The sequence below is a fragment of the Bison bison genome, unplaced genomic scaffold (genome assembly GCF_000754665.1).
Source record: "Bison bison bison isolate TAMUID 2011002044 unplaced genomic scaffold, Bison_UMD1.0 scf7180017864254, whole genome shotgun sequence".
Taxonomy (NCBI): domain Eukaryota; kingdom Metazoa; phylum Chordata; class Mammalia; order Artiodactyla; family Bovidae; genus Bison; species Bison bison.
This window is the reverse complement of record NW_011494826.1, coordinates 2,100,931-2,123,463: the sequence shown is the minus strand read 5'-3', so window position 1 is coordinate 2,123,463 and position 22,533 is coordinate 2,100,931. Positions and strand designations below refer to the sequence as shown.

Here is a 22,533-nt window from a genome sequence, read left to right as displayed (position 1 = left end):
GATGTCTTTGGAAGGAATGATGCTAAAGCTGAAACTCCAGTACTTTGGCCACCTCATGCGAAGAGTTGACTCATTGGAAAAGACTCTGATGCTGGGAGGGATTGAGGGCAGCAGGAGAAGGGGACAACAGAGGATGAGATGGCTGGATGGCATCACTGACTCGATGGACGTGAGTCTGAGTGAACTCCGGGAGTTGGTGATGGACAGGGAGGCCTGGCGTGCTGTGATTCATGGGGTCGCAAAGAGTCGGACACAACTGAGCGACTGAACTCAACTGAATTGAACTTCATATAAGAAGTGAGTTAAAGTGTAGGCTAGGATGAATTGCAGTATTCTTACCTTGAGCAGTTGTATGATATTAATCTAGAAAATAAAAATGGGAGAAGTGGCATTATTTTTTACTGTTTTGTTGGGTAGAGAGTATGGAAATGAGGAAAAGACCAGTTTCTGCCCTTTTAAGTTCTGTTAGGTTGTGACTCACACCACTTACTTAAGTGTCATTGTTCTGATTGTTATGGTATAAATAAAAGTTTTTTTTTTTAGACTTCCTTTTAAAATCTTGTTTCAGTAGCTGTTTATTTTGTGTCTTATTTCGTTCTTTTAAAGATGATTAGTTAGATGTTTGTGATATCTGTATTTGCTATCTCTGTGTTAATCAAAAGCATGGTTTTCACAACTCTTGGGATAGGTATTTTAATCTATTTTGCATTTGGAGAGGAGGCACAGAGGGTTTAACTGTTGTTCTGGAGATCACATTGCTAATATATAATGTAGCCAGACTGAACATAGGTTTTCCTAACTTACAGAGCCCATCAAAGTACTTCGTAGTCTCAGAGATTAGTTAATAGTCTGAGTCTAGAATATGGAGTGCTGTTTAGTATAGAAGAGTTGGAGAAGACAAAAATCTATATATTGGTGGTATAATTTTGAAGGATCTTAAAGAAGTTTGGTAGGAAGGAAGATAAGGTGCTATTGAGGTTAGAATGAAAAGAATAAAGTTGGTAGGATGGCTAAGGAGTCAGTGTTTGAGGATTTATAAATTAGGGATCAGTCACTGTTATAGAAATTCATTATGAACCCTTTGAATATGATGAATATAAAAAGTTTAGAGCACTGTAATTTTGAGTAGTGGCATAAAAAATTACAATAGAAGGGGGCACATAGGAAGATGGACTTTCTTATAGCTTTGACAATGGGCCCTTTTCTGTGGTTATGACAATCTAAACATAAAAATTCTTGTTCCTTTTGGCCTCAGGGATTATCTCAAAGTTTTGTCCTTAGTTTCATAATAAACATATTATTCTTTTGGTTTAGGGTATTTTTGTTTTAAAAGGGTGAGAATGTCCTAAGGGCTTTAATTATGAATTCTGGATGTCAAAAAGACTGCAGAATTGCACTTAAATAACATTAAATCTTTCAGAAAATACAGTAGGTTTTTTGTTGGCTTTTAATACTTGACTAAAGACAGGTCAACATCTGAGCTAAGCCAGTAACCAGGATAGATAAAAGACCAAATAATTGTTATAGAAAATTCTTTTCTTTCTTCTAAGCTCTTATACCCATCTGCTTCATTGTATTATGAATGAGACTCACCTCATCTGATGTTTTCAAAATTGTAATCCACTTTTAGTGTTTTTCTCGCTCTGTTTTTTAAAGGAAGAGATTTGTATTACTTATGATTATGGTTTGCATCTATTATATTGTTATTACCTTTGCTTTCTAAATTAAAAAAATGAAATAAACAAATTGGTTATTTGCGTTTCATTAAAATTCATAAAATTTTTAATAAGCATAAAATAGAAATTATCTATAACAGATCAGTTTCACTTATAATTTAACTTTACTGTTTCTAATTTCTGTTTAATGAGAAGTTTTATTCAGCACATTGTCTAGCTTTGTGATAAACTGTAACTTTTTTTTAATTGCTCTAAACATTTTAATAAAGTTCAACATAGGATATCAATTTGATTAACTTTACTTGTCAGTAGATTCATACCATAAGAAACAAAGATCATTTTTTCCCTATAGTTTCTCATTTGCTTACTTTGCCTTTCTAAATAATTCAATTTTGTAATTATAAAGGTCATTTAAATTCAATCTGTGTTTATAAAGATAATTATAAATATTAGCATTTTGATTTCTTTGTTATTTTAGTGTTTTGGAGATATGATTGATATGCAATATTATATTAGTTTCAGGTGTATAGCTTAGTGATTCCATATTTTTATGTATGATGAAGTGATCATTGCAATAAGACCATTTACCATCCATTACTATAGAAAGTAATTACAGTATTATTGACTATACCCAGTCCAGTACTGTTGCGTGGAAAACCCCATGGATGGAGGAGCATGGTAGGCTATAGTCCATGGGGTCGCAAAGAGTCGGACACGACTGAGCAACTTCACTTCACTGACTGTGTTCCCTTATGTACACGACATCCCTGTGACGTATAACTTATTTTAAACTGAAGTTTGTACTTCTTTTTCCACTTTACCTGTTTCGTCTATCCCTCCCATACCCGTATTGGTTTATTTTTTTTCTCTTGTAATAATTCAGCAAGAATTTCTCGAGCTCTTACCAGATGTTTCTTTTTTTAATAGACTTTATTTTTTAGAGCAGATTCACAGAAAAAATTAAATGAAACGTGCAGAGAGTTCCCTTATACCCCTTGTACCTCACATACACACAGACTCCCCCACTATCTGCATACCTACCTGAATGACAAATCTGTTATAATCAATGAACCTACATTAATATTGTCATCTCCCAAGGTCCATAGTTTACATTAAGGTTTACTCTTGATATTGTACGTTTTCTGGGTTTGGATATATATAATGGCATGTATCCTCCATTATAGTATTGTACAGAATAGCTTTAGTACCCTGAAACTCCTCTGTGTTCTGCTTATTTGTCCCTTCTTCCCCTCAGTCCTTGGCAACCACTGATCTTTTTACTGTCTCTGTAGTTTTGCTTTTTTTAGAGTATCCGTTGAAATCATACAGTGTGTAGCCTTATCAGTTGCCTTAGTAATACACATTTAAGTTTCCTCTCTGTCTTTTTTATGGTTTGATGTGCTGTGCTCAGTTGTGTCTGACTCTCTGTGACCCCATGGACTATAGCTCGCCAGGTTCCTCTGTCCATGTGATTTTCCAGGCAAAAACACTGGAGTGGATTGCCATTCCTCCTCCAGGGATCTTCCTGACCCAGAGATTGAACCTGCATCTCTGGCATCTCCTGCATTGGCAGGCAGATTCTTTACCACTGCACCGCCTGGGCTAACCCTTTGATAGCTTATATTTGGTGCTTAATAATATCTCATTGTCTGGATATACTCTAGTTTATTTATCTACTCAGACTACTGAAGGACATCTTGGTTTTTTCAGCAATGATGAATAAAGCTGCTGTAAACATTCATAAGCAGGATTTTGTGTGGACATGGTTTTTAACTCCTTTGGATAAATACCAAGGAGTGCAGTTGCAGGAGTGCAGGATTGTATGATAAGGGTGTGTTTCATTTTGTAAGAAACTCTCAAATTGCTTTCCAAAGTGCTATGCCATTTTGCATTCCCACTGCAGTGTATGAGTGTTCCTGTTGCTCCACATCCTTGCCAGCATTTGATGTCATCATGTAGGAGCATGGATTAAAGCAGATTATTTAGGGTAGATCAAACCTGCTTATAGGTCGAGCTAGAGGAAGCAGTTGTAAGTAATTGGAGAAGGAATCTAAGGGCTAATAATAGAAGCATAAAGATTAGAGAAATCCAAGGGAGATCTGAATTGAATTACAGAATAGGAGAGACAGTGATGAGGACCCTTATTTAGATGAGCTTATATTAACACTGAAAGGGGTATGGCTGTGGGCGGTACTTTAAAATATGAGTTTATATTCATATAAGTTAAAAACATTTTTTGTCCAGAGAGTTATAATAACCTTTAAATTTACGTATGTAAACTTAAAAGGGAGTTCAGTTCAGTTCAGTCACTCAGTCGTGTTTGACTCTTTGCGACCCCATGAATTGGAGCACGCCAGGCCTCCCTGTCCATCACCAACTCCCGGAGTTCACTCAAACTCACGTCCATTGAGTTGGTGATGCCATCCAGCCATCTCAATCCAGCCATCTCATCCTCTGTCTTCCCCTTCTCCTCCTGCCCCTAATCCTTCCCAGCATCAGAGTCTTTTCCAATGAGTCAACTCTTCGCATGAGGTGGCCAAAGTACTGGAGTTTCAGCTTTAGCATCATTCCTTCCAAAGAACACCCAGGACTGATCTCATTTAGAATGGACTGGTTGGATCTCCTTGCAGTCCAAGGGACTCTCAAGAGTCTTCTCCAACACCACAGTTCAAAAGCATCAATTCTTCGGCGCTCAGCTTTCTTCACAGTCCAACTCTCACATCCATACATGACTACTGGAAAAACCATAGCCTTGACTAGACGGACCTTTGTTGACCAAGTAATGTCTCTGCTTTTGAATATGCTATCTAGGTTGGTCATAACTTTCCTTCCAAGGGGTAAGAGTCTTTTAAATTCATGGCTGCAATCACCATCTGCAGTGATTTTGGAGCCCCCAAAAATAAAGTCTGCCACTGTTTCCACTGTTTCCACATCTATTTCCCATGAAGTGATGGGACCAGATGCCATGATCTTAGTTTTCTGAATGTTGAGCTTTAAGCCAACTTTTTCACTCTCCTCTTTCACTTAGAGGCCTTTTAGTTCCTCTTCACTTTCTGACATAAGGGTGGTGTCATCTGCATATCTGAGGTTATTGATACTTCTCCCGGCAATCTTGATTCCAGCTTGTGTTTCTTCCAGTCCAGCGTTTCTCATGATGTACTCTGCATATAAGTTAAATAAGCAGGGTGACAACATACAGCCTTGACGTACTCCTTTTTCTGTTTGGAACCAGTCTGTTGTTCCATGTCCAGTTCTAACTGTTGCTTCCTGACCTGCATACAGATTTCTCAAGAGGCAGGTCAGGTGGTCTGGTATTCCCAGCTCTTTCAGAATTTTCCACAGTTTATTGTGATCTACACAGTCAAAGGCTTTGGCATAGTCAATAAAGCAGAAATAGATGTTTTTCTGCAACTCTCTTGCTTTTTCCATGATCCAGAAGGGAGTTAGGCATTTATAATTAAAATCACTTTGGATTAGAATTATAAAAAGATAGTTCTAACTTACTGAAAGTTTATCTCCTTTCTGAACATGTTTCAGTGGCTTCTCTTACTCAGCTATTTCAGTCTTCAGTTTTGGAGCCAGATTATCCTTTACCTTCCCTGTTAGGTTTCGACTCATATATTTCATACTTTTCCAGATCTAGACTATATGGGAAATGATTCAGTCTTAGGTCCAGCTATGTTGAAGATTAGAATAAAACCTGTTTTTGTTGGATAATATTTTTTATTCCTTTGGATAATTTTTCTGTTTCTGGAGCTTAGATTCTTTTCAGTATTGATTCTGACTAGTGTAGTAGATTTAAGACTTACTTTTTTTTAAATAAAAAATTTAAGCAATCTTTTTTATACTTTTAAAGTTAAAATGGGCAATATAAAATTCATATCCAGTGTGACTATGGCAAGCACACATATTAGATTTTTTGAGGTTATTTAGATCTGTAGGTAGTCTGTGTGATAGTCTGACAGTCTTTCCTTATATTTGGTTCATAAAATCATAGTTGCTGAACTAGAACTAGTTTCTATAAAGTAGGTGGTCAGTAAAAAGACACAAATGGAGCCGTAAGGAATGACAACCTGATGAATTAAGAAATCATTGTGATGAATATTTGGTTTTTATTATCTTTGCAAGATGTATGTTATTTCATGTCACTGTTTCTTTTCTCATGCAGTTTTCAATCTGACCAACAATGTGGATTTGGACAATACCAAAAAGAAAATGGAGATATACCAAAAGGAAAACAAAGATGTCATTCAGAAAAATAAGTTAAAGCTGGTTGGTGCCAAGTATTTTCTTCTTCTTTTGTATTAGAAACTAATGCTTCCACATGATCCTTTAAAAAGCTTTTTCTAAACCTAGTCATATTTACAAAGAATTTAGGTGTAATTAAGTCCAGAAATACTAGTATATTTATATATGCATATAGGTATGAGGCACATATTACTATAGCAAAAACAGTTTTGATGGCATTATTAAAATATATTCTATAAAGGAAAAATAATTGTATGCATGCAGAGATTTAATTATCTAACTTACACAGTTTAGCTGTCATTTCTTCAGTATAGCTAGGGTTTCTAGTTTTGGGGAAAGCAGAGGTAATTGTTTTTAAGGTGCTATTCCAGGAATTTGTAATCATTGGTAAAAATGATATAGATATGTTTGGATTACATAGCTTGAATGTTTGGATTACATAGCTTGTATTTTTGTCTTGTACTTAGATTTACTTGTTATAGTCTTCAAGTGTTTCATTAAGGCACTTCTTTCCTACAATAAAACTCTTGAGGAATTGACATTCTATTCTGTTCATATCCAGCCTGGCTTCCTTAGAAAGGTGTCTCATTTCCGAGAGCATCAGTATGCCATAAAAATTACTCACTTTCCCCAGTAGCCTTCTCTGGGTACATCAGAAGATACATGCATAATAGGTATGCCCGGGTGACTTGTTGCATTAACTGTGTTTAACTTAATAAGGTTGTTCTTTCAAGTGAGTGCTTTTTTCATTTATAGTTTTAAGCTACCAAATCATATTGAGAGTTTAAATGAACGAATGATCTAATTTTAGGCTGGTTATATTATTTTAAAGTAGGAATTTCTAATTAATGAAAACCTTATAATGATAAGTTATTGAATACAATTGACCCTTGAACAACACAGGTTTGAACTGTGTAGGTCCACTTAACACCTGGTTTATTTTCAATAGTGAATACTACTCTACCACATGTTGAGATTGAATCCTTGGTTGCAGAACCTCAGACACAGAGGGAACCACTGATAAGGAGTGCAGACTAAACTATACGTGAATTTTCAACTGTGCCAAGGACCAGCATCCGTAATACCTCATGTTGTATAATGATCAACTTGTACTTTGTTTAATGCATGTTACAGTGACTACATTTATTCTTCCTGTTAGCGTTTAGCACCTGAATCTCTTATAACTAAGTGTTTTGGTCAATAATTCATTATCATTTATTAATGGATCATTCTATGATGAGCATTTTATTAGTGATATGTAGCTATTTGGTGTTGGCATAAATACAGACGTAGGACCATTTTTTAAGATGGTGCAAGTTCATGTATATCAGTAACTACAGTGTCTTTGGGTAGAGCCCAGTTCTGTAGTGGCCCAAGGAATGTGGACTATATGAATGATGTATTTACTATCCTGAGGTAGCAACTTGCCTTTAATGTCTTTGCGAATGTTAAAGTCTCACTGTTCCAAAAACATCAGAATTGTATCAAAAAAGGGGAAAAAGCTCAATCTCTTGTATAGTTAGGCACATAAGATGACTCATTTCTGACAGAGAAACTATTACTGAGTTTACTGTGGAAGCTGAAGCTGCAACACTTTGGCCAACTGCTATAAAGAGCTGACTCATTGGAAAAGACCTTGATGCTGGAAAAGATTGAGGGCAGAAGGAGAAGCAGGTGACAAAGGATGAGGTGGTTGCATGTCATCATCTACTCAATGGACATGAGTTTGAGCAAACTGTGGGAGATCATGAAGGACAGGGAAGCCTGGCATGCTGCAGACCATGGAGTCGCAAAGAGTCAGACATGACTTAGTGACTGAACAACAGCAGCAGCAGCAGCAGCTACAACAAAAACAACATACATTTCAAAATGATCACCATTATAAGTCAAGTTACCATTATGATTGTATGGTTACCATCATGATACAAAGATACTGTATTCTTGTTGACTATATTCCCCCACACTGTGCATTTCGTACCTGTGACTTATTTATTTTGTAAATGGAAGTTCACACTTAATCTTTCTCACCTATTTCTTTCATTCCCTATCCCCTTTCCCCCCAGAAACCTTCTGTTTGTTCTCTGTATCTATGACTGTTTTGTTATTTTTGGTTACTTGTTTTGTTTTTTCGATTCCAAATGTAAATGAAATCATACAGTATTTGTCTTTCTTTGACTTTTTAAATTTTAGCATAGTACCATCTAGGTCAATCCAAATGACAAGATTTCATTCTTTTTTTTTAATGGCTGAGTAATGTTTGATTTAATATGTTACATCTTTTTTATCCATTCTTCTGTTGATGGGTACTCAAGGTGCTTCTGTTATCTTGGCTTATTTAAATAATGCAGAAATGAATGTTGAGGTGCATATATCTTTTCAAATTAGTGTTTTGCTTTCCTTTGGATAAGAACTCAGAATTGCTTGATTGTATTGTAGTTCTATTTCTGATTTTTTGAGGAACCTTCTTATTTCCATAGTACCTGCACCAGTTTACATTCCTAGGGTCCCCTTTTCTCCACATCCTTTCCAACATTTGTTATTTGTTTTCTTTTTGCTGATGACCATTCTGACAGATGTGAGGTGATATTATGGTATTCATTTGCATTTCCCTGATGATTAGTGATATTAAGCATTTTTTCCTATGCCTTTAGGCCATCTGTATGTCCTCTGGAAAAATGTCTATTCAGGTTCTTTGCCCATTTTTTAATCAGGTTATTTGTTTTTTTGATGTTGAGTTCTATGAATTCTTTGTATATTTTGGACATTAACCTCTTACCAGATTTATTCTTTGCTACCCATGCTACCCATTTGACATGGGTAGATGTCAAAGAGCATATTACCCATGTTGTCTTGTAAGAGTTTTATGGTTTCAGGTCTTACACTTAAGTCTTAAATAATCCCTTTTGAGTTTATTTTTGTTGATGGTGTGAGAAAGTAGTCCTGTTTAATTCTTTCACGTGCAGCTGTCTAGTTTTTCCAACACCATTTACTGAAGAGGCTGTCTTTTTTCTTGTTGTATGTTCTTGCTCCCTTTGTCATGGATTAATTGCCCATATAAGTGGGTTTACTTCTGGGCTCTCTGTTCTATTCCACATTGATCTGTGTGTCTGTTTTTGTACTAGTACTTTGTTTTCTTGAAGACTGTGTCTTCGTATTGTAGTTTGAAATCAGGTAGTATGATACTTTGAACTTTGTTGTTCTTTTTCAAGATTGTTTTGACTATTCGAGGTCTTTTATGTTGCCATACACACAAAATTATTTGTTCTAGTCCTGTGAAAAATGTGGTTGATATTTTGATAGGGATTGCACTGAATTTGTAGATTGTGTTGGGGTAGTATGGCCATTTTAAAACTGTTAATTCTTCATGAGCACAGTAGATCTTTCCATATGTTTGTGTTGTCTTCATTTTCTTTTGTCAGTGTCTTACAGTTTTCTCTTTATAGGTCTTTTACTTCCTTAGATTACTTCCCAGGTATTTTATTCTTTTTGATGCAGGTGTAAATGAGATTCTTTTCTCTTTCTGATAGTTTGTTGTTAGTGTATAGAAATGCAGCAGATTTTTATAGATTAATTTTGTATACTGCAAGTTTACTGAATTCATCGGTGAGTTCTAATAGGTTTTTTGTTGGCATGTTTAGAATTTTGTATATATAGTATCATGCAATCTTCAAACATTGACAGTTTTTCTTCTTCCTTTCCAATTGGAATTCTTTTTCTTTTTTTTTTTGTTTGATTGCTGTGGCTAAGACTTCCAATACAATACTTCCAATACTTTATTTTTTAATAAAAATGGCAAGAGTGAGCATCCTTGTCTTGTTCCTGATCTTAGAGGAAATGCTTTCAGCTTTGCACTGTTGAGCATAATATTAGTTATGGGCTTGTCATATTTGGCCTTTATTGTTTTATGTTCATTCTGTGCCTACTTTGTTTAGAGTTTTATCATAAACGAATGTTGAATTTGATCAAAATCCCTTTTTATATCTACTGAGATGACAATATGCTTTTTATTTTTCAATTTATAAATGTGGTGTGTCACATTGATTGATTTGTGGGTATTGAACCATCCTTACATTCTTGGGTATAAATCTCACATGATTATGGTATATGATCCTTTTAATGTATTTTTGAATTTTGTTTTGCTAATATTTTGTTGAAGAGTTTTGCATCTATGTTCATCATAACTAATCTTTTTCATCTTCACTCACCTACCTATTTCTCCTATTATGTACTTTATCTAAGTGTTCAAGCCATATCTGGATAGTCTTCATATACTGTTTTTTAAAAAACTTTATTAGAAATTGAAGCATAATTGTTTTACAGTGTGCTGGTTTCTGCTGTATAATAATGAGTCATAATTGGATAGAGTGTATATGTCAATGCTACTTTCTCAATTTGTTCTACTAAATATATGATAATTGTTTTTCTCTTTCTGACTTACTTCACTCTGTACTGTAGGCTCTAGCTTTATCCACCTCATTAGAACTGACTCAAATTTGTTGCTTTTTATGGCTGAGTAATATTCCATTGTATATATATACCACATTTTCTTTATCCTTTCATCTGTTGATGCACATTTGGCTTGCTTCCAAGTCCTGACTATTATAAATAGTGCTGTCACAAACATTGTGGGTATATGTGTCTTTTTGAATTGTGATTTTCTCAGGTTATATGCCCAGTAGTGGAATTGCTGGGTCATACGGTAGTTTTATTCTTAGTTTGTTAAGGAATTTCCATACTGTTCTCCATAGTGGCTGTATCAATTTACATTTCCACTAACAGTGCAGTAGGGTTCTCTTTTTTCCACGTCTTCAGTATTTATTGTTTGTAGTTTTTTGATGATGGCCATTCTGATTGGTGTGGCTTCCCTGGTAGCTCAGTTAGTAAAGAGTCTGCCTGCAATGTGGGAGACTTGGGTTCAATCTCTGGATTGGGAAGATTCCCCTGGAGAAGGAAATGGCTACCCACTCCAGTATTCTTGCCTGGAGAATGCTATGGACAGAGAAGCCTGGTGGGCTACAGTTCATGGGGTCACAAAGAGTTGGACACGACTGAGTGCCTTAACACTTTCACTTTCATTCTGATTGGCGTGAGATGATACCTCATTGTAGTTCTCATTTGTATTTCTCCAATAATGAATGATGTTGAGCATCTTTTCACGGGTTTATTGGCCATCTATATGTCTTCTTTAGGGAATCATATACTGTTGGTAGTCTTTCCTGGCAACCCACTCCAGTGTTCTTGCCTGGAGAATCCCAGGGATGGCGGAGCCTGGTGGGCTGCCGTCTGTGGGGTCACACAGAGTCAGACACGACTAAAGTGACTTAGCAGTAACAGCAGTCTTTCCTTATGGTCTTTCAAACCTAGTTCCTCCTCTAATTTTATTATCGTTACTTTACATAGTATTCATTATTTCTTACTTGAGTTGGAATATTCCTCTGAGTATTCCTGTCTTCAATCTTGAACCCCAGTGATCTGTATTCGTCACTGCTTCTAGTCATCTTTCTAAATTCTGCACCCCTTAGTATGGTATGGTCAATTCTCCATTATCTGCCTTCTGCTAGCCTCTCCAGCTTTTATCAAGAGCTTTCCCCAACTTCATACTTAATTTCTTGGTCATACCAAGCATTCCAGCTTGATTTGTGTCTTCTTACCTTTGTTTTCTGTGCCTAAATGGCTCCTCTACTCTGCAGTGGGGTTAAATACCTACTGTTAGAAACATGCTCAGCCTTCATGAGCTGAGCTTACCTAGGGCTGTTAAAACAAATTACCCAAAACTGGGTGATTTAAAACAATGAAATTTGTCTCCTACAGGAACAGGCTTCTTGTAAGCTAGAAGTCTGAAGTCAAGGTGTCATCAGGGTCGTGGTCTCTCTGAAAGCTCTAGGGAGAAATCTTTTCTTTTAGCATCTTTGGCACCACTCTAATTTCTGCCTCTAACTTTCCATGGCCTTCTTCCCTGTGTGTCTGTATCCAAGTTTCCAGCATGACCTATCTTAACTTGGTTACATATGCAAAGACCCTATTTCCAAATAAGGCCACATTTATGGTTACCACGGGTTAAGAACTTCAACATGTATTTTGGGGGCACACATTCAACCTGTTAACACTCTGTGAAATCTGTTCTAACTCTACCTGTCCTCCGTCATATCACAGGGAATTAACCACTCTATTAATTTTGTCTCCCACCATACTCTGTGTAAACCTATCACTTGTTCTACTTATTGCTGATATGACACTGTTTTATTGTGAGACATCTTTTTCTGCTTATGGACCTACAGTCTAGTAATTCACTTTTCCAGCCTTCATATCTTACCCCCTAACTTTGTGCATTTATTCCTAGTAATTTTTCTAGATCAAGTTTGAATTTTCTTCTCCACTGGGTGCCTTAGTTAGAACAGCAATCTCAGTAATAGAAGTTTTTAAAATTATAGGGGAGAAATGCTACTAGAACTTAGCAACTGACTTAATTTAAGGGGGATGGGGTTGAGGGAGAAGGAGTAATAAAGATGACTTTGAGGTTTCAACTTGAGTTGACTGAGAGATGGGTGTGCATTTAGCAGAAATCAGGAATACAGGAGGGTTATCAGCTTTGGGAAACCAAATGCTGAACTTAATTTTGGATATACTGAGTTTGAATTATAAGGGAAATATTTTTTCATTTGGGAAACTTGTTTATTTCTGGGAGTTTATCTAATTTGTGAATTGATATAATCTTAACAGATTAGATTAACAGAGATTAATATGTAAATATTATTTTACATAAAAATATACTTTTCTGTGAGATCTCTGTTAATTCATGTTAGTGATTCCAAAACATATTATACTCTCTCCCTCTATTCTGTATTTGCCTCAAGGTGCCATAAATTCTCAGTATTATGTTGAATTAAAAAAAGGTATGGCAATGGCACCCTACTCCAGTACTCTAGCCTGGAAAATCCCGTGGATGGAGGAGCCTGGTAGGCTGTGGTTCATGGAGTTGCTAAGAGTCAGATATGACTGAGTGACTTCACTTTCACTTTTCACTTTCATGCATTGGAGAAGGAAATGGCAACCCACTCGTGTTCTTGCCTGGAGAATCCCAGGGACGGGGGAGCCTGGTGGGCTGCCATCTATGGGGTCGCACAGAGTTGGACACAACTGAAGTGACTTAGCAGCAGCATTGCATTTTTAAGAGCAACAGTCAGGATTTAAAATAAAGCCATTCAGATATTACTATATTTCTCATTCATAAGACTTAAAGAACAAAGAGTTGGTATAATACTGCTTTTTTAAAAAAATGTAAATTTATTTATTTTAGTTGGAGGTTAATTACTCTACAATATTGTATTTGCTTTGCCATACATCAACATGAATCTGCCACAGGTATACACGTGTTCCCCATCCTGAACCCCGCCTCCCTCCTCCCTCCCCATACCATCCTCCCGGGCCATCCCAATGCACCAGCCCCAAGCAACCAGCATCATGCATTGAACTTGGACTGGCGATTTGCCTCATACATGATATTATACAGGTTTCATTGCCATTCTCCCAAATTATCCCACCCTCTCCCTCCCTCACAGAGTCCAAAAAACTGTTCTATACATCCGTGTCTCCCTTGCTATCTCACATACAGGGTTATTGTTACCATCTTTCTAAGTTCCATATGTATGTGTTAGTATACTGTATTGGTGTTTTTCTTTCTGGCTTACTTCACTCTGTATAATAGGCTCCAGTTTCATCCACCTCATTAGAACTGATTCAAATGTATTCTTTTTAATGGCTGAGTAATACTCCATTGTGTATATGTACCCCAGCTTTCTTATCCATTCATCTGCTGATGGACATCTAGGTTGCTTCCATGTCCTGGCTATTATAAACAGTGCTGTGATGAACACTGGGGTACGTGTGTCTCTTTCAATTCTGGTTTCCTCGGTGTATATGCCCAGCAGTGGGATTGCTGGGTCATAAGGCAGTTCTATATCCAGTTTTTTAAGGAATGTCCACACTGTTCTCCATAGTGGCTGTACTAGTTTGCATTCCCACCAACAGTGTAAGAGGGTTCCTTTTTCTCCACACCCTCTCCAGCATTTATTGCTTATAATACTGCTTTTAAATATGATTTAGGGTTGGAATAAATTTCAGAGTCTGGAAGTATTTGATATTTCTAAGGAACTTCATAAAAGGGAAGTAATGTAGGACTGTAGTTCATTCTCTCTACATATTAGCTTTGGATTTTGAATATTTTAGTCCACAGAGAAGACCCTTGAAATTTATATACTTGTGTTAGAAAATAACTTCAGTTTTTCATAACTTACCTTAAGTGAATGCTATTTGGAACTCAAGCATCAGAAAGACTTATTTTAACTTGGAATAAAGAAGTTAAGTACTATGATAACTTTTCATTATCTTACGTATTTTGAAAATTGTTTCTATTAAATGAACCAGTCTTTTATATGGAGTTTTTCAATTAATAGTTCTATATGGAGATGATCTCTTTATTATTGTTGGGTTTTTGTTTTGCTTTCTTTGTTAAATTTCCTAAGTAAAGTCTTCTTAAGCAGTTTCCACATTTCTGCAGCTGGGATAAGTGTACTTTGTTTAGATTTCATTTAGTGCTAGATGTCATTCTCTTTAATGGTAACATGTCTGCCTGAAAGAAAATTAAAGTGGAGCTGCTGCTGCACTATTAAACAATTAGTGACTAGTGCAATTTATGCTTCGAAAAAAGGTAGTATGGAGTATGGTATAGACTTAGTTTTGGTTACTAAATTTATTTCATGCCATATATGAATGTTACTGTTTCAGACTCGGGAACAGGAGGAATTGGAAGAAGCTTTAGAAGTAGAAAGACAGGAAAATGAACAAAGAAGACTATTTATACAAAAAGAAGAACAAATGCAGCAGATTCTCAAAAGGAAGAATAAGCAGGCTTTTTTAGATGAACTGGTATGTATTAATGTTGATTATGATAAAAACATTTGTCTTCAGGGTTTATCTTTCCTCTTATGCTGGGTGATGGTATTTAAATGGCATTTCTATAGTTTGTGCTCATGTATTTACCTTCTATCCCTTTACTTTATTTATTTATTGATTTATGTATTGGCTGTGCTGCATGTTGGTTGCTGCATGTGGGCTTTCTCTAGTTCTGACAAGTGGAGACTGCTCTTCATTGTGGTGCATGGGCTTCTTGTCGCAGTGGCTTCTCTTGTTGCATAGCACGGGCTCTAGGCTCACAGGCTTCAGTAATTGTGGCACATGGGCTTTCTTGTTCTGCAGCATGTCAGAGATTGAGCCCATGTCCCTTGCACGGAAGGCAGATTCTTAATCACTGAACCTTCAAGGAAGCCCCTATTTATTTTTTTTAATGTTTGTTAATATCCATTTTATTTTCAGATAACAGAGCAATACTATAATTAACATAAGCCAGTTTACTATTAATAGGATGTTGATGTGTTTCTAAGCTTACTGACTAAAACATGTTTTCAGAGCACTTTTCTCCTGATTGATACTGATTTTCTAATAACTAGCTCATTTTCAAGTATTTTGGCTTCATGCTGAAGTTTTAGTGACTGGTTACTCTGTGAGAACTGTATTTTGTATTTTTGCATGGGGAAAATACACTTGAAAGAAATGGTAATGTCTTGCAAGTTATTGGTGTTTTCTAGTTGTTAGTTGCCCAAGTAGTCAACATTATTAGATAATAGCAGGGATTACAACCAAGGTTTATGAGATGTTTCATGGATTTGAGAATATATTATTTGATGCTTATAAACCAATGTAATACTGATGAAATTGCAACATGGAAATTGTCCTTTCCAGTAAAGGCTTTTTACATCCTTCCTTTCCCCTTTCTAGCTACGTAATTAATTTCCACGTGTTGTTAACATACTTAACTCTTCAGTCTACTAGTTGCTATGCTGTTTGTTATTCTGTGACCAGGTGAATGTGTTTGTGTATATTTTTCTACTGTGCTTTTGCCCTAAAAGCATTTAAGCTATATAACCAGGAATAAAAAGAGAAAGCAAGATTATTTATTAGTTTAGTACAAAAGTATTTATGGCTTCAGACCATGAATTTTAAATCATTTTAACTAGGTTCAAACACATCTTTGTTAATCAAAATAGGAGCCATTACAATCAACACATTTTTGCCAACGAGAAATAAGTTTGTTTATTCCTGTAGCATAAAAATCCCTGCTTCAGGATTTGATGAACTCTTGGAAATCGTTTTCTGCCTCCTGCTGGTTGTGGAAGTGTTTTTCCCTGCAAAAAATTAAGATGCTTGAAGAAATTGTAGTCAGTTGGTGAGAGGTGAGGTGAATGTGGTGGACGAGGCAAAACTTTGTAGCCCGGTTCGTTCAGCTTTTGAAACTTTGGTTGTATGACATGTGGTGGGGCGTTGTGGTGGAGAATTGGACTCATTCTGTTGACCAATGCCGGCTGCAGGTATTGCAGTTTTTAGTGCATATCATCAATTTGCTCAATATACTTCTCTGATGTAATGGTTTCACCAGGATTCAGAAAGCTGTAGTGAGTGGGTCATACTGGCAGCAGACCTCCAGTGACCATGACCTTTTTTTGGTGCAAGTTTTGGCTTTGGGAAGTGCTTTGAAGCTGCTTCTTGGTCCAGCCTCTGAGCTGGTCATCACTGGTTGTTGGATAAAATCCACTTTTCCTCTCACATCACAATCCAATCGAGAAATGGTTCATTGCTGTTGTGTAGAATCAGAGAAGATGACACCTCAGAATGACAATTTTTTTGATTTTTGGTCAGCTTATGAGACACTCACTTATCAAGCTTTTTCACGTTTCCAAATTGCTTCAAATGCTGAACAACCATAGCATGGTCAACATTGAGTTCTTTGGCAACGTCTCATGTAGTCATAAGAGGATCAGCTTTGATGATGCTCTTGGTTATTGTTAACTTCTGATAGCTGGCCACTGTACTCCTCATCTTCAAGTCTTTCTTCTCCTTTGCAAAACTTCTTGAACCACCACTGCACTGTACATGTGTTAGCAGTTCCTTGGTCAGTCTCTGCTGCTTTACAACCTATTTTGAACTCAAATAAAAAAAATTGCTCAAATTTTCTTTTTGTCTAATGTCATTTCTGTAGATGAAAATAAATATAAAATAAACAGTAAGTAATGTGATTAACCAAAAATATAAAGTGAGAAATGCACATTAAAATGATGTATAACATAACTAAATTTATTTAAAGATGTATTCCAGTATTTGACAAATTCAACAATGTAAAACTGCAATTACTTTTGCACCAACCTAATAAATTAGAAGTAGGTGGGAAAGTAAGGACCTTAGTGAAGCTTAGACAGTAAATGCTTATCATAAACCCTATCTGCTTTGTATGAGTGGAGCATAAATTTGGTTCTAAAAATGAGGACAAGGAATTCCCTCGTGGTCTAAATAGTTAGGATTCGGCACTTTGAGTGTCATGGCCCTGGTTCAGTCCCTGATCAGGAACTGAGATCCCACAAACCACACAGGGTAGTCCAAAGCAAAAAAATGAAAATAGCAATGTATAGCATGGAAGATTTTTTTTTTGTTGTTAGTAACTTCCATTAAATTTTTTGAAACTATTAAGTGGAAGTTGTGGCTTTAACAATTGAAATGATACATATTGTGTTTTACATTTTTTGTGGACATGTCGCCTGTGAGACATTAAAAACTTTAAAGAATGAATTTGTAAAGCTTCACGTTACAGGTTTTTTTTTTTGAAAGGTTCTTTCTCTCATCATTTTATATAAAGAGGAACATGATTTTCTTTCCTTTGTACGTTATTAATGCTTTCCTCTATACATTAATTCCAAATACTGAACTTAGATTTAAGACAAATATACACTCTAACTTTCTAAAAATGTTCAATTTATTATTAAGAATTTTTAGTTTTTATTTTGAGATTAGCTAGTTTTGCACAGCAATTCTTTTTGTATATTCTTTTTATGTTTAGTTTTGTAGCATGAAATTTTGGTGCCTCATTGAGCTGCTTTTGGCTTTTGAGCTGCAGCTGCCAGTGTTGTACATTGTGTATAATCTGGAGTTAATATTGGTTTTTGTTAAGAACTGCCCTCCCCTTCCTGTTTTCCTCACCTGCAAGTCATTACTGTGCATACTTTCTTCACTATTTAGATCATGTAACATAGTGGTTAAATAATCTTTAACAATTTATTGTATTTATTAGAACAATTAATTACAGCAGATTGGTTTGAATACCAATTCAATTTGAATTTCTGGTTTTCATTTTCAAATTTATTTTTAAAGATTGTTACTTTAATTTTTGAATACTTATTAAAAATTTTTTGTTAAAATGTTAACATCCATTTCATCCTTGTTGACCAATTGAAAGAATTCATTAAATTTCTTTTTATTTTCCTGAATCTGTATTAAGTATGTAAAAGAATGCATTGTATTTTTTCTATGTATGTTCATATGTTAAATTTTATTTAGAAAGACTGCATTATAAATATATCTAGTAGCTTAAATCTTAAAATGATTCTCTGGATCTAATTTAGACAACTAGTACAAGTACTCCTTATTAGTTTTTCTTCTCCTGTTTTTGGTCCTTATGCTAAAAGTCACTTTTTAACCTTTTAAAAAAGTATTGGCATTACATTATACTCTATGTGACAGAGTTTTAATGTTATGGTCTTAATCTTTATGACTTAAAATGTTGCCTAAAAAGTTCATTTATTTAATCCTAACTGTAAATTCAGAGTTTTTTTTTTTTTCCTAAAAGCTATTTGAAAAAAGATTTTTAAACAGGTCCTGACTTATTAAATATTTTTATATTCCTGTTAGAAACTTCTCTTCAGATTATGTCTTAAATTTTGCTAGGGCTAATATTGTCAAATGCAGTAGCTCATTTTTATTAGAATATTGTTTGCCAGATGGCTTGCTCAAAGTCAGTTAAAATAATCTTTCAAAATGGTCGTTATAAAGCTTTTAATAAGTATTACAGGTAGTCTTAATTAAAATTTCTTTAAATATTGAGCATTGTACCTTCAGGCTATTAAATAGCTTAGGGAACCTTTCAGGGTAAAAATGGAAAGCTAAGAATGAAATACTGGGTTAGCCAAAAAGTTCATTTGGGTTTTTCCATAAGATACTACGGGAGAGCCTGAACGAACTTTTTGGCCAACCAATAACTTGAAAGGCTGAATCTGCATTCTCTGTATTCCTAAGAGCATATGTTTCCCATAATTTATTTTACTCTATAGATTTTGTTGATGTGTAAACTCCTACTTCTTTCTTTCTTAACATTTACAAGATTTTCAGACTCCAAAGTTTTGATTGCTAAAGTAGAGTATAGCAGATTTGAAGTAAATTGTATTGCCCTTGTACCAAAATTAGTTTTAGATTTCTAGAATACTTATTTTTATTAAATTTCAGCTGTTTTACCAATACATTTTACTATTCTGGTTCTTTTATAGGAAAGTGAAACCAGAATTAAAACAGGCATAGTATTGATTAGCAACTTTTTTTGAAGTGCACATATTGTTTTGCTTTTATGTAAGAACTTTTACTTTTTAGAGTAAGTACTAGGTATGGAATTTGAATTCACTTAGAGTATTAATTAGGAAGCAATGATTTAGCTTTTTAGCCAAGAAAATTTATTTTTCTTCTGTTAGTTTTTACATGTAAAATGATAGTAAGAGATTTTAAAAGATACTTTGGGCCATTGCCCATTTAAAATGTCCTTTAAGTTGACATTTTATTACAAAATTCCTAATGGGAATCTCAAATAGCTGTGGGAATTCACAGTAATGCCATACTTCCCAGGCCATCAGGAAAGTCCCAATACTATGATTAATGTATTACTAATGCTTTGTTGTAGAATATATGAGAGGTGTTCAAGTATATTCTTCTAGAACCAAGTCTCAAGAATTTTGCTTCTTAATAAAGTTCTGCATTATAAATAAAATTTGTGTTTTTCCATTTACTTTTGAAACTTTTCATCTTTAAAACATTTGCTTTTGCAAACCACTTCTGTTGCAAAGTTTTGAAAAACAGATTTATTCTAGGATGATGCTGTTGAAATAATTGGCTTGTTATTTGAATTTCTTCTGTAGTATAACCTTTAAACAAGTCTTTTAAATATATTTGTTAGCCATATTTGTGCCCCAAAATACTAAGTTGTTGGGTTTGGAAAGAAAATAGGTTCTACTATATCTTCACTTTTATATTACAAAATGTTTAACAACATAGTTTTTTCAGGATTAAATTCTGGGTAGTTACTATTTTAAAAATTTGTTAGACCATTTGATGACTTTATTTTCATAGGTCACCTTGGTATAGGAGATAGAAATGTATTTGTACCTTTCTTTCTGTTTACTGATACAGAGAGCAGTGTATCTCTTTGTGTATGACCTTCTTCCTTCCTGGTTTCCTTCTGCATGTGTTTCTGTGTTCTTATTTAACTGACATCTCAGAAGGGAAAATGCTTTGGGTACATGAAAATTGGCAAAACTAATACAATTATGTAAAGTTTAAAAATAAAATAAAATTAGAAAAAAAAAAAGATCTTAGCTGTGTAGCACTTTAAACATGTAAGAAGACTTCATTTTAAATAGAATAAATAACAGTTTACATATAAGAGTTAGTTATTTGATGATGTTATTAATATGTGTATATGCAGATTTGTATAGATAGCGGCCCTGTTTTAGTATCAATATAAGATATTAAAAATGTTTACTATTATTTTGCTAATTAAAAAATTTAGATTTAATTTATAAAAGTAAGTAATAAAGGAGAAAATAAATGTACTTTTGGTTGTACTTAACAATCATTCCATTGTACAAAAAACAGAACAAGGATCATTTCCAAACGGCCTCAGGTGAAATCTAATGGGAAACAATTTCAAGCCAGTCTGAATTCACTGGTTAAAAGAATGTGTCTTAGATAAACATCTGATCTAGGTTATAGTACTTTGTACTACTCTCTTTGTGATTAGCTTCTAATTTTTTTTATTTTAATAAATATATGGTTGGTTTCACTAGATGAAATAAGACCCTATTATATTGTCTTTAATGTGGATTTTATAAAAATCCATTTTTGTAGGTTATTTTGATTTATGAGTCTAAAACAGCCTTTTCTTATTATGGAATGTTAAAGTTTTTTGTAAAGTGTTCTCCATAAAGTGAATATTTAGGTTGACATCAAGTGCTTATGGAAAGGCATAATTTAAAATAAAAGACTGGTTGCTCTTTAGTTCTTTCTTTTTAACTTTCACACTGCACTTTAACTTCTCTTACAGGAGAGTTCTGATCTCCCCGTTGCTCTACTTTTGGCTCAGCATAAAGATAGATCTACCCAATTGGAAATGCAAATTGAGAAACCTAAACCTATAAAACCAGGGACGTTTTCCACAGGCATCAAAATGGTAAGCTGTATTTTATTGTTTATTTGGAACATATATGTCAAGTATTATACTTTATAACTTTATATTGATTTTTACAGATAAACTGGAAGATTCAATTATTTAAGATGTGTCTGATCTAGGCTACATAACTAGAAATAAAAATACATGCAGTATAAGAAGAAAGTGAAAAATAATAATTTACAGAGTATGCAACACAGTTTTGTTCTATATGATATTGAATTTGCATGTGTTTATTATTCTGTGTAAGTTTTTAAGCTTGTGGTATAGAAAAATGTTTCTTAAAATGCAGACTTCTGGTTTCTGGTATGGCATGTGAGAAGCTTGGAAAGTGCCATTCCAACCTGACAACAAATAAAACTTAAAACCCACTGAAAAATCAACAAGTTTTTTTTAGTACAGAGAGGTCACAAAGCAAGCCACTGCCCTTAAAATTGAAGAGACCAGTAGAGACTACAGTGAATCACAGCTCACCAGAACAGCAGCCTTGCTGGGAACCAGTGCTGGTGTAGGGAAACCTGAATTGGTTCACAAATTACTGAAGGCTCAGTATGGGCAACTCTTTTTTTTTTTTTTTTTTTTTGGGCAACTCTTAAGAGTTAAAAACTCCAGGGGAAATGAATCATTAGAGGCCCCACACTTTTTGTGAGTCTTACCTGTTGTGTTTCAACCAGATTATCTCAGTGTATATTAGAAAAAATCCCCTCATGCTTTTGACACATGAAGGAGAAAAGGGGAACCGTTTTAAGATGTGCCAGAGCATTCTGTTCTTCCTAACAAGATTTGCCCTCTAGGATAAACTATTTTACCAGAGTCTAACTGAGTTTTATCAGAGCCTAACTGATCTGGGTGAAGGGAAATATCCAATTATAACTGCTCCAGTCTTAAATGTTGAAGAAGGGAAATACACAACTTCAATTCACTCTAACCATCCTGCCCCACCTGATGGCAGGGAGATTGAGAAGTGTGTGTGCAGTTCACAGTCCAGAAACATAGGCTTTCTAAAAGAATGAGACCTTATTATAGGACTAGGACTATAAATTATTCTATCATCCCTGATACCGTCAGTTCAGTTCAGTCGCTCAGTTCAGTTCAGTCACTCAGTCGTGTCCGACTCTTTGTGACCCCATGAATCGCAGCACGCCAGGCCTCCCTGTCCATCACCAACTCCTGGAGTTCACTCAGGCTCACGTCCATCGAGTCGGTGATGCCATCCAGCCATCTCATCCTCTGTCTTCC

The 22,533-nt window shown here is 35.0% G+C and overlaps 1 protein-coding gene across 3 annotated transcripts in view; it reads left to right on the top strand.

The window, feature by feature from the left end:
- Nucleotides 1–22,533, top strand: part of MNAT1 (MNAT CDK-activating kinase assembly factor 1) — a 213,582-nt gene that overhangs the window by 68,068 nt on the left and 122,981 nt on the right. For all 3 annotated transcript variants that reach the window (XM_010847654.1, XM_010847656.1, XM_010847655.1), the window contains exons 4-6: nucleotides 5,845–5,948; nucleotides 14,709–14,849; nucleotides 21,172–21,297. In XM_010847654.1, the coding sequence (XP_010845956.1) occupies nucleotides 5,845–5,948; nucleotides 14,709–14,849; nucleotides 21,172–21,297 (371 nt within the window). The remainder of the gene's footprint in view (nucleotides 1–5,844; nucleotides 5,949–14,708; nucleotides 14,850–21,171; nucleotides 21,298–22,533) is intronic.